Source organism: Dioscorea cayenensis, chromosome 2 (assembly GCF_009730915.1).
Source record: "Dioscorea cayenensis subsp. rotundata cultivar TDr96_F1 chromosome 2, TDr96_F1_v2_PseudoChromosome.rev07_lg8_w22 25.fasta, whole genome shotgun sequence".
Lineage (NCBI taxonomy): Eukaryota > Viridiplantae > Streptophyta > Magnoliopsida > Dioscoreales > Dioscoreaceae > Dioscorea > Dioscorea cayenensis.
In genome coordinates, this window is record NC_052472.1 from 13,694,092 (window position 1) to 13,704,655 (window position 10,564).

The following is a 10,564-nucleotide window of genomic DNA, read 5'->3' on the forward strand; positions in this document are numbered from 1 at the left end:
ATAAGGATACATAATTCAAACATATCTTCTAAAACATATTTTTTTCAAATCATAACAACAACATATGTATATTAATAATCTTTAGTAAAAAAACCATGAAGGAGATCAAATCATAAATCCTCATGATATCCAAATCCAATGAATAACATCTCAAGAGTTTTTATAGATAGAAATCTTGTCATTCAAAGGCCAATATATATATATGTATATATATGCATGATATATAGTCCATAATTTAGTAAATCCCACTCACAAACTTGGCGAGCTAACACCCTCCAAAGTTACTTGTCTATAATCTCTTTTTCCTTTGCTTGAAGCTTCTCCTCCTAGAAAGCCGTTAAACAACCAACAAAAAGCAAGATTCAACAACAATACTACAACCAATTAAAAAAAGAAGGAAAAATGTGCTTAAAAATAGGAGTAAATTGTTTCTAGAGTTTTTCTAAGCACTCTAATAAGAAGATATAACAAGAATGAAACCTTTAAAAATCCTCAAAAATCAGCAAAAAAAGAACAAAAAGGAATTCAACTTGGGTCGGTGCTACAGTAACCCTGAACCCTTGAGATGCAAGATGTCTCTCATTTCCTCACCAAATCATGGTTTTACAACCTTAAAAATGATTCTAATCTTTAAATCACTTCAATAACTAAGATTTCTCACAAAAAAATTTCAAAAGAATCACAACAAGGATGAGAGGGTGAAAAGGAGGAAGTTGATGTAGCCTAACTCACCGATAATCCTCTCTATGCCTTAATCGAACTCTTCTTCTTGTAAGGAGATGAGATTTCCACTTCTTCTTTTGTTTGGGGATCAAAGATGAGAGGTTTGAAGAGAAAAAAATGAAGAAAAATCAGAGGAGAAGGAAGAAGGAGAAAAAAGAAGCTAGGAATGTCCTAGAAGGTCCAAGAAGGTCAATATATATGCCAAGGCTCGTGAGACCACTTTGAGGCCACTTCAGAAATCTTCACGGGCTCCATGCGCCCGCATGGAGGCCGTGAGGGCTTCAGGTTGGTCCATTCAGCCCACAAAAATTGAATTTTTTTACAGAAACCCTCACGGGCTTCCATGCGCCGCATGGAAACCGTGAGGACTTTCAGATTAACCTCCAAAAATGACTCTCTCCCACTTTAAAAACCTCCCAAAAAAACCATAACTAAGTTCCTAACACAAAAGAACACTCAAAAATACTTAAACAACAAGTTAAACTCAAAAGGCAAAAACATAAGCAAAGTAAAGAAAAAAAGTCAAACTCCCACATCCTACCCCCTTAAAAGAAATTTCGGCCTCGAAATTTAGCATACCTCTAGTTTCAAACAACAAGGGATATTTACTCTTCATTGCTCCTTCTGGTTCCCAAGTTATTTCTTCTACAACATCATTCCTCCAAAAGTACTTTTTACCATAGGTATGTTCTTTCTTCGAAGATTTTTTTCACTTGGTGATCCAAAAATCTTCACCGGTTTGCACCTCAAACTTCAAATCTTCTCTTAACTCCACTTTGGTGGTGTTTCAAGACAATGAGGAAAGAGTCGGGGATATACTTCTTCAACACGGAGACATGAAACACATTGTGAATCTTTTTCCAACTCAGGTGGTAATTCTAATCGATAGGCTACCGGGTCCAATTCTCTCTAGAATCAAAAAAATGGACCTATATATCGAGGGATTCAACTTTCCCCTACCTCGAAACCGAATTACCCCTTTCCATGGAGAAATTTTTAAGAATACTCTATCACCAACTTCAAACTCCAAGAATCTCCTTCGATTGTCAGCATAACTCTTTTGCCTATCCTGAGCTGCTTTCAATCTATCTCTAATCACTTTTCCTTTTCAATAGTTGGAATAGTTAATGTTTTCTCACCACAAGGTGGAATCAGATGGGCGGTCAGCAGAAAGTACTTTATCCAGATTTGAGAATATATCCTGCATAACAAAGGACGCAACTTAGAAGAAGTGATCAATCAATTTCACCATGTATCACATTTATCAGACTGCATGTTCTTCCTTTTATTACATTTCACTACCAGTGGTAAAACTCAAACATGGAAAGTTAAACAGCATGTAATGATAGAAGCAAATAGAACAAAATGGTCCACAAAGTCGTAATTAAAGAACTTTAATGTATTCTCCAGCTGATAACATGGCTTTTAAGAAAACTAAATTTCTGAAACTACAATTCTGAAATAGATTGAAATTACAATTATTGAAACTGTTCTGTTCTGGTTGCTTTTATTGGGAAGAGATATAGCGGCAGTCATGGGAGCAATGGTCAAACTAGTTCCACATTTCTGTTTTTTAGCTAAACTCATGGATTTCTGTTTTTAATGTTTTTCTATAATGAGGAAGTAATATTATTATTTTTTATTTAAAAATGACAGTTTGTTAGGTGGTTTTCTTAGATAAGAATTCTTATCTTTTTCAGTCAAGAAAGGTATAGAGGGGAGTTGGTGATCTCTTACAAATCACTATTAAAACCTTTCAAAATAGGTTTCTCGAAGAATGGAAGAAGCAAGGGAAACCAAGAAGACCATCCAGCTAACCGGCCTGTGATGAGATCCTACTTATGTGCCCTTAACAGAAACCATGTAGGTATTAGAAATGAATGGTACTCTTTGACTCCAAAAGAACGGATGGTACATCTAATGTGCACTAATGTGGTATACATCTCATGAAACTGAAGAACAGAAAAGTAAAGACAAGAATAATTAGAAAATGGCAATAAGTCACCAAAACATAGTTAGCATACATCTGTAATAAATATTTACAGATTAGTTAATATGTTGAAATCTTATCAGAAGAATATTGTTGAGCAATTGTCAAATATACAAAGCTGATTTTTAATCAATGATATCAAATTTATCAAAGAACAAAAGGTGATATCCTTCATCAAGGTGATTTTCACACATCCTATAAGCACAATTATGTAGAAATGTCACCAAAAGTTTTAAACCATGCTTGATGGAAGTGGATAAACTAGTCCAAGTAAGCATATATAGTTAGTAATTGATTAATGAAACCAAGTCCAATATGACTAAAGTTACGATAATTGTAACGAAAAAAAAAACTATTAGGGGGGGTTTGGATGGAGTAATGGTTGGAATGGCAATCATTCCCAACAGTAATGTATGCTCATGTTTAAATGCACTACTATGAGAATTGTCCATTCCGCCAAAAATTAAGTGGAATGGGGACTATTGGGAAAGAATGAACTGTATTAACCTTTGAAATGACACTTTTGCCCCAATGAATATTTAATTAAATAAAAATCATTAATTTATAATTAATTATATTAATTAAATTAAATAATAATTAAACATGAATTATTTAATAAGTATCTATAATTATAAAAAAAAATTAAAGTAAAATGACACTTGCCATTGATGGAGGTTTAATTAAATTAAATTAAATTAAAATTTTTAATTTAAATTTTTAATTATGATACTTAAATTGTAATGACACTTCCTCTAAATGAGATTTACTTATATAAAACATTATTTATTTAAATAGTTAATTAAAAAATTAAAACTAATGATAATTAAAATAAGATATTTAAGTTAAATATTCAATTATAATAATTGTTTTCAATAATGATATTCAAAATATTTTATAAATAAAAAAATTATTTATCATTAAATATAGCTCATTATCAATATTATTTGTGTACAAAGGTAATTTTGTCTTATTCCCCTTTCTACTTTTTCATTTCCAATTAAATATTTTGCTAACCAAACATAGTTTTCATTCTCATTCCTATTCCTATATTCTTATTATCATTCCCCTACCATACCCATTCCATTCTCATTCCACGATCCAAACGCAACCTTAGGCTAGTTAATTGGGATTGGAATAAGTTTGGGCAAAGGTTTCTAAGTTTGAATTACATCAGGAGGAAAACTTTCCGTGCTATATCTCTATCGGTTAGTATACTTATTTGGCTCATAACGGTATGGACCAAAGACCTTGGACTAATTACTTAGTTCAAACAACTTATGACTCAAATCATATTGCTTTCAACACTAAGAGAAATATCTAAAGTAGATCTAAAAGTCCCCTTTCTAAACCATTTTAGAGAAATCTCACATGAATTATTATAAAATATTGATCAGTGGTTGGTTGGTGGAAATACATATGGGATATTCAAGCATTCTGGCAAATGTCCTAAAGTCACTAAATCATCAAGTCCTAAGTCCAAAAAAGCAAAGGTTCAAGTATAATATTAGTTTTCTCTTCTATACGTCACTTTGTCCACTCTACTCGAGTTATCTACATTCACAAACCACCTCACTCATGCCAATGAAGTAGCATTAGAGAGATTCTTGAAGGCAAAGATGTTGAGTGGAATGTTTCCATTTCAATTTCCACAACACACTTAGGAGAACTATGATAGTTGGGTGAATCACTTTAAGACTTTGCATGGCTATAGGACCTTGAAGAAAGGTTATTAGGAGCCAATCGAGAGGATAACTTATAAAAGGCAGGAAAGAGACAAACAGTTTTTCCATCATCCACCTATGTTTGGATGAAGACACCTTCGAGAAGGTCACATGTGCAACATCTATTAAGCAACTATGGGAATTCTCGAGAAGTCCCAAAAGAGTGTTGCCAAAGTTAAAATGGTCGCCTTCAAACTTTGAATGATGAATTTGAATCTCTTTTTAAATAGTTCGGAAACTATTTCAGGGTATATCTCAAGAGATTTAGGAGTTTCTAATCAATTGAGGAGATATAGAGACATTTGAATCTCATCTCACAAAACTTCATTTTATGTAAAAAGATCATATGTATTATCTGTTTATTCATCAAAAATTTCTTTCTTCTTCAAAACCACCACCACCTTTGAATTTAACTCAAAGCTTTCAGAGAAGAGATCATTTACAACTTTAGGCGGTCACTTAGGTGAAAGTGGTCTGAAATGAAAAAGTGAGGGAAAATGGCACTTCCATGAAGTTGTTGGAAGTTAATATCACTTCCAATAGTTTTGATGTTCATTTTGCAGGAAACGAAAGTAATCCTACAATGAAGGGAAGTCAGGAGAAGTGAGCTTATATAAAATTTCACTTTCCCCTTTCGGTGGAAAAAATGATGAAGTGGGCTTAGTTCAAAATCAAATAAGTTCTAAAGTTACTTCCCCCACTTCAAGACAAATGAATATCTGAAATCAATCCACTTAAATGACTTCACCAGCACTTTCCCCAAAGTCAACACCCCCAAGTGCAAGTGCAGTAAACATTTTATGGTCGAGTAACTGAACAGACAATTATGTCAAGGGCTTATAAAAAACAAATGATTTGATATGGTATACATGCAATTAAAATACACGGTGCTGCATAGGCAATGTTCCACTTTTCCAATGGTATAAATATCAAAAAGAAATCCACAATTTATTGAAGAGAATTTAATTGCATGTGCACCTTGTCAAATCAATTATAAGCTTGGAGGGTTCTCGACCACTCTAGAATTCAAACAAATAAAACTCTTTGAGACCATTAATCACTGCAAACCCTAAGGCAGTTGAGAAAGACCTAAAGCTTGAGTCCAAGATGATCCAAGCTTGCAGGCAAGGCAGCCAAGGAACCAATCCTTAAACTCAGTTTTTCCAATTTAAAACAGAAATCAAAGAAAATACCATGAATATCAGTCGTGTGAACATGATTAAAGGCCTTACTTGACAAATTATTAGATTCATATAAATCCAAAATATAATTTAGAATTTGGATCCTTGTGAAACTATCAATAGCCAACAATAACTAAATAGCAATAGCCAGCATCTTACCATAAGCATGATAGAACTTCGGGTAGGTTGACTTTTTGTTTGATTTGCAAGATACGCTGCCTGAAACCACAAAGCAGAAGCCCAAAAAAAAACTCAGTCTAAACACATTTTTGGATGAGAGGAACGCAAAACTAATCTCATTTCTTCTACTTACATGAAAGGGAAGTAAAATTTCAAGAAGCTTAAATTCCTGAAGCAAAAGAATTGAAGGCTCAGCTGCTCCATATGCAAGCATGAAATTTAATTCCATTAGCAGCCTTGACTGAAACAAATAGAATAGTATTTTGTTAGAAGACATAAAAATGAACCAAGAACACCCAGGCCAATAACCTTAGTCTATTTGCCAGTACCTTTGGAAGAGTCATAATGGAAGAGGAGAGTTCATGAATAGCAGCTGTGATCTCACATGAGAACCGCAATCCTAGGCGAGCAGCAATCCTAAGACCACGTAATATTCTTGCTGTTTAAAATCAATACCCACTTTACCAAGTAAGAATGCTTATAATTGCATGCAAATGCAATTAGAATAACCAGAATTTTCAATCCAACATTGATAACATACCGGAATCTTCTGTGAATGATAAATGGGCAGGAATAACAGTGTGCATCTGACCATATAATTATGAAAACAAAACAGAAACAAGTCAAGATTGCAAGAAACATTGTATTCAAGGGGATAAATATATACATGTTCTACACATTGAAGAATTTAGAAATAATCACCTTACATGTTTTTAAATCCTTTATTCCATCAATATAATCATAAATGACCCTATTGAAGGGATCATAGAATAAGCTGTTACAAGAAAAAATAAAAATAAAAATAAAACTCCATATTGTGAGAATAGACGAGAAGTTGCAATTATCAAACAAGCTGATAGTCATCAATAGGGGTGATTTGTGCATAGAATCCTGGCAGGAAAATTCTCAAAGTAATCTTAGGAGAAAGTCAGCTTATTACCCATTTATTGTGAAATCTCGCTCCATACAATTTTTCCAGCGAATGAAGTCTTTCTCATTACAATTGGTTGGAATTTGAGAAGAATGAGTAGTTTCCCTTTCTTTCACATGCCTGCCAGTGGTGTTAAAGCTCGAAACCTAACAGCAATCCGTCAATAGTAACAGAAAACAAACAAATCAATCAAGTTTTGATAATCAAACAATGAAAATGCAGAAATAAGAGCAAACAGATATATAGTGATGGCAAAGGAATGACGGACCTCAACTGTGCAGTCCCTAATTTGAACATGACATATTTGGAAACGACGCCCCACAACTCTGGAATGATGAAAATTTTTTTTTATCTACAAAAAAAAAAATATAAAAAGGTTAGTTAACCCTATGCTTAAATGCTAACTTCATGAATATATTCCAAAGGATCACAGAAAAACTAAAAAAAAATTAAAAACCTGTTTAAGACTAGCAGTGGTAACTATATCAAAATCCTTTGGCTTTCTCTTCAATAATAAGTCTCTCACACATCCACCAACCAGATAGGCATCAAATCCTGCATGAAAACATGCATTAATCAAAAAAACCTCATTCCTTCCGATGCTAGCCTAAAAGAAAAGACAACACATCAATTGACATGTAGGATGAGCCATACAATATAAAAGGTTTTAAATATGCTTGGCAGAAAAAAGGATTAATACAGGAGATGTTTGGTTAGCCAAACACCTCTAACTTATCCCAATAACCCAATTTTAAAACATTTAATTATTTAAATAAAAATATTTGTTAACTAATCAATAAAAATACTAATAATAATAAATACTCATTGCTAATTAAAAAGGTAATTTTATTATTTTTAAATATTTAATTTCTAATAGTAATAATTGAGTCAAAGTGTGGTCTGCTCATATAAAGCTTTCCTTCTGAACCAATTTTCAAAAAGCATGATTTGAAACACACCTCTGCTTACCAACCAACTACAGTCTAAGTAATTTTAATTTAAAGGACTTCACAATTCTGGTAAAATATCCAAAAAAAAAACTTCTTAGAAGTAGTCACAAAACCAAATGAGCTTAAACTAACAAGTAATAAAAAAAAATAAAAAGGCAAAAAGATATATAACTTCTTAATTGCACATGAAAACTTTCATGGCATACCGTATGGGAAAAAGATGCATAACTTCTAACTTGTACATGAAGCTTTCTTGGCATGCTGTCATTACGAATAGATCCAAATCTTGAACTTAACATCTCTTAACCTACAATAGATGATTTATATGGTTCCATAATCATTATTAGGTCCTATGGCACAAAAACCTAATCATTTTCTTCAAATTCAGCGCATGTTTCTTTCACAATTTCACTTTCAATTTGAATGCCTAAGGAATCAAATCAGAACAGCACAAATTACAAACTTGGAAAGTATAAACAAAGCTAAAGCGAACACAGGTAATTTCATTACATTATACATATATATAATGACTGGACAAAGATGTGATACGAACAAACAAACTAGAGAAAACACAAAACAAGAATAAAATGAAGTTAAATAAGATTTGGCCTAATGCACACATCCATAAGCAAAAACAATTAGATGAAATTTCGAAAAGTTGGAGAATGATTCTTTTCACAATATGAAAATCCAACACAAGTCCTCTACAAAAGCCTAATCCCAATGTCTATCTATAAATGTCATACACATAAATCTCCAAATACAATTGTATGGTCATTTCAACACCTTCAATGTTCCCACCCACAACCACTAAATTTGGGAGGTTCATACCTTCCTAGTGAACATTTAGTTCATTTTACTAAGTTAAATGAATCAAAGATGAGTCTGTCAATTAGCCTCCAAGCCCCAGCTCAAACAAAACAAAGAGAGGCCCTATCAACAATACTTGTTTCTATTGAGGTAAAGGGTTTTGTGAACACAACATAAAAAAAAGGCTTTCAAAGAATTATTGAGGATCTAAATATCAAAAAGTCCTTGAATTATTTTATGACTTCATCATAGTAGTTCATAACTACAAACAAAGATACATAAACACATCTAAGTGCAGAAAGATATTATTTATGATTTGAATGGAGTGGCATGCATCTAGCGCATTTTGATTTATAATTTTGAGAGCAGTCCTAATAAAAGATGAATTAAAGAAACAAAATAAAATTCATTTGGAGATACTAAATTCAACAGAATAAGAAAATATTTTGTTTGGCAGAAGGTTGTTGATATTCCAAAAAACAAATACTTATAATATTGCTATTAATCAACAAAATGCCATTGGATTAAAATTGATTATCAATTACAAGAATAAAGAAATTCAAGACATATATTAAGACAGTATAAATGAATACCAACAAACCTTTACGCTGAAGAATCTTTAGAACTGTCCATGTTGGAGAGGAAATATCTGAGTTCACGATACCAGCACTACTCGAGTCTAGAGTCTTCCAAGTGGCCGGGTCATATGATCCTAGTATGATTGTATAAGAAATTACAAAAGATTAGTTGAATTCTTATTGTCTAATTAGGGTAAAATAAAAGGGTAGAACACTTACATTCTTGACTTTGCATAATTTGGAAAGACCAAACTAGAAATTAAAAGGTAAGTCATGAACAGCACCATTAGAAAAAGCAATATTTTGAGTTAAATAATCCAGCGGATGAGTAATAAATTTGATTTTCTTTCTCCCCTCAAACACTAAATTATGTTCAACTTCACAGACCAAGAGGCATGTTACATGTAGTTTCTTTTGATTTAAATTACGGCCACCCCCAAACAACCACCCACCCAAAAAAAAACCTTAACATTCTTTTTCTATATTACTAAAGACAGCACCTTATTTTTGTGTATGTGTGTGTGTGTTGCGTTATGCATGTGTACAACAGGCTAATTAGTTTTTGCCAAACAAATTTTCAATTATCTGGCGAACCTCTCGATCTGTCGATGCATTTCTACAATATTATCAACATTTCTCATTCTGCTCATTATATCAGAAGAAATAAATAACCAAATAAATCGCACTGGAAAAAGATGGACGTATAAATTAAAGAATCCAATCCACAAATCCAAGTTCAAAGGGAAAAGAAAATAACTTTCTCTAGCAATTGAGCGCCAGGTGATGTCTTGAAGACGAACAACCTCGCCTTCCTTCGAACAAGTATGTTTCAATCTCTGTAAGACGTTGGTGGTAGATGAGAGAGGATGCGATAAAGATGGTTGAAGAAATGCAGGGGAAGTAGGGCTTTGGGGATTCGAACCTTCAAATAGGGACACAGGTTGTAGATGCGAGAAAGCAGTGGAGGAGAGAAGAAAGGTTCTTTCCTTCGAGAGATCCTCGCTGCCATGGCCGAGTAGGCTTGAACTTGGAAGAGTTAGTTGGATCACCAGTGATGAAGAGTCGAAGACAGAAGTACATCATGCTTTGATTTGAGCAGGAGATAAAACCAAGAGATCAGGTTCTTAGACCCCCAAATTTTTATTATTTGATCTATTGATATCTTATAAATTATTTTATTTAATATATTTTTAAAAAAAAACTATATTTTTGTTTTTTGGTTTTTAGAAATTAATTTATATAATATATAAAATTATATTTGTTAACAAAGTTTTTATAAAAATATACTGTTTGACACTTATTTTTATAAATTAAACTATAAATTAACATATAAATAAATTTTAAAAAAAAATTTTATTAATTGATTCTTTTTTTCTTTTACAATTCACCCTCTACCTTATTATTTCTACTTCCGCCATTATCTATAAACACATGGTGCTATCAAAGACCCAAGACCCTTCAAATCAAATTTGGATATCTACTATGGAGATTAAACCTTTA

The 10,564-nt window shown here is 32.5% G+C and overlaps 1 protein-coding gene across 3 annotated transcripts; it reads right to left on the reverse strand.

Annotated features, from left to right (window-relative positions):
* Positions 1-1,838: 1,838 nt before the first annotated feature.
* LOC120270982 (poly(A) polymerase I-like) lies at positions 1,839-10,184 on the reverse strand. Of its 3 annotated transcripts, none has more exons than XM_039278081.1 (12): positions 9,987-10,184; positions 9,822-9,900; positions 9,088-9,198; positions 7,184-7,281; positions 6,995-7,078; positions 6,736-6,872; positions 6,503-6,570; positions 6,337-6,382; positions 6,125-6,212; positions 5,929-6,036; positions 5,775-5,834; positions 1,839-1,924 (listed from the first exon to the last, which is right to left on the reverse strand). In XM_039278081.1, exons 1-12 carry the CDS (start codon positions 10,071-10,073, stop codon positions 1,859-1,861), a joined length of 1,032 nt encoding a protein of 343 aa, XP_039134015.1. In that variant the 5' UTR covers positions 10,074-10,184; the 3' UTR covers positions 1,839-1,858. The 3 variants fall into 3 exon arrangements, 2 of the variants coding, with proteins under 2 accessions (XP_039134015.1, XP_039134006.1); XM_039278072.1 differs by having other exon boundaries at positions 6,125-6,234; positions 6,498-6,570; XR_005539736.1 differs by lacking the exon at positions 1,839-1,924 and having other exon boundaries at positions 5,929-6,031; positions 6,125-6,234; positions 6,498-6,570.
* Positions 10,185-10,564: the final 380 nt, after the last annotated feature.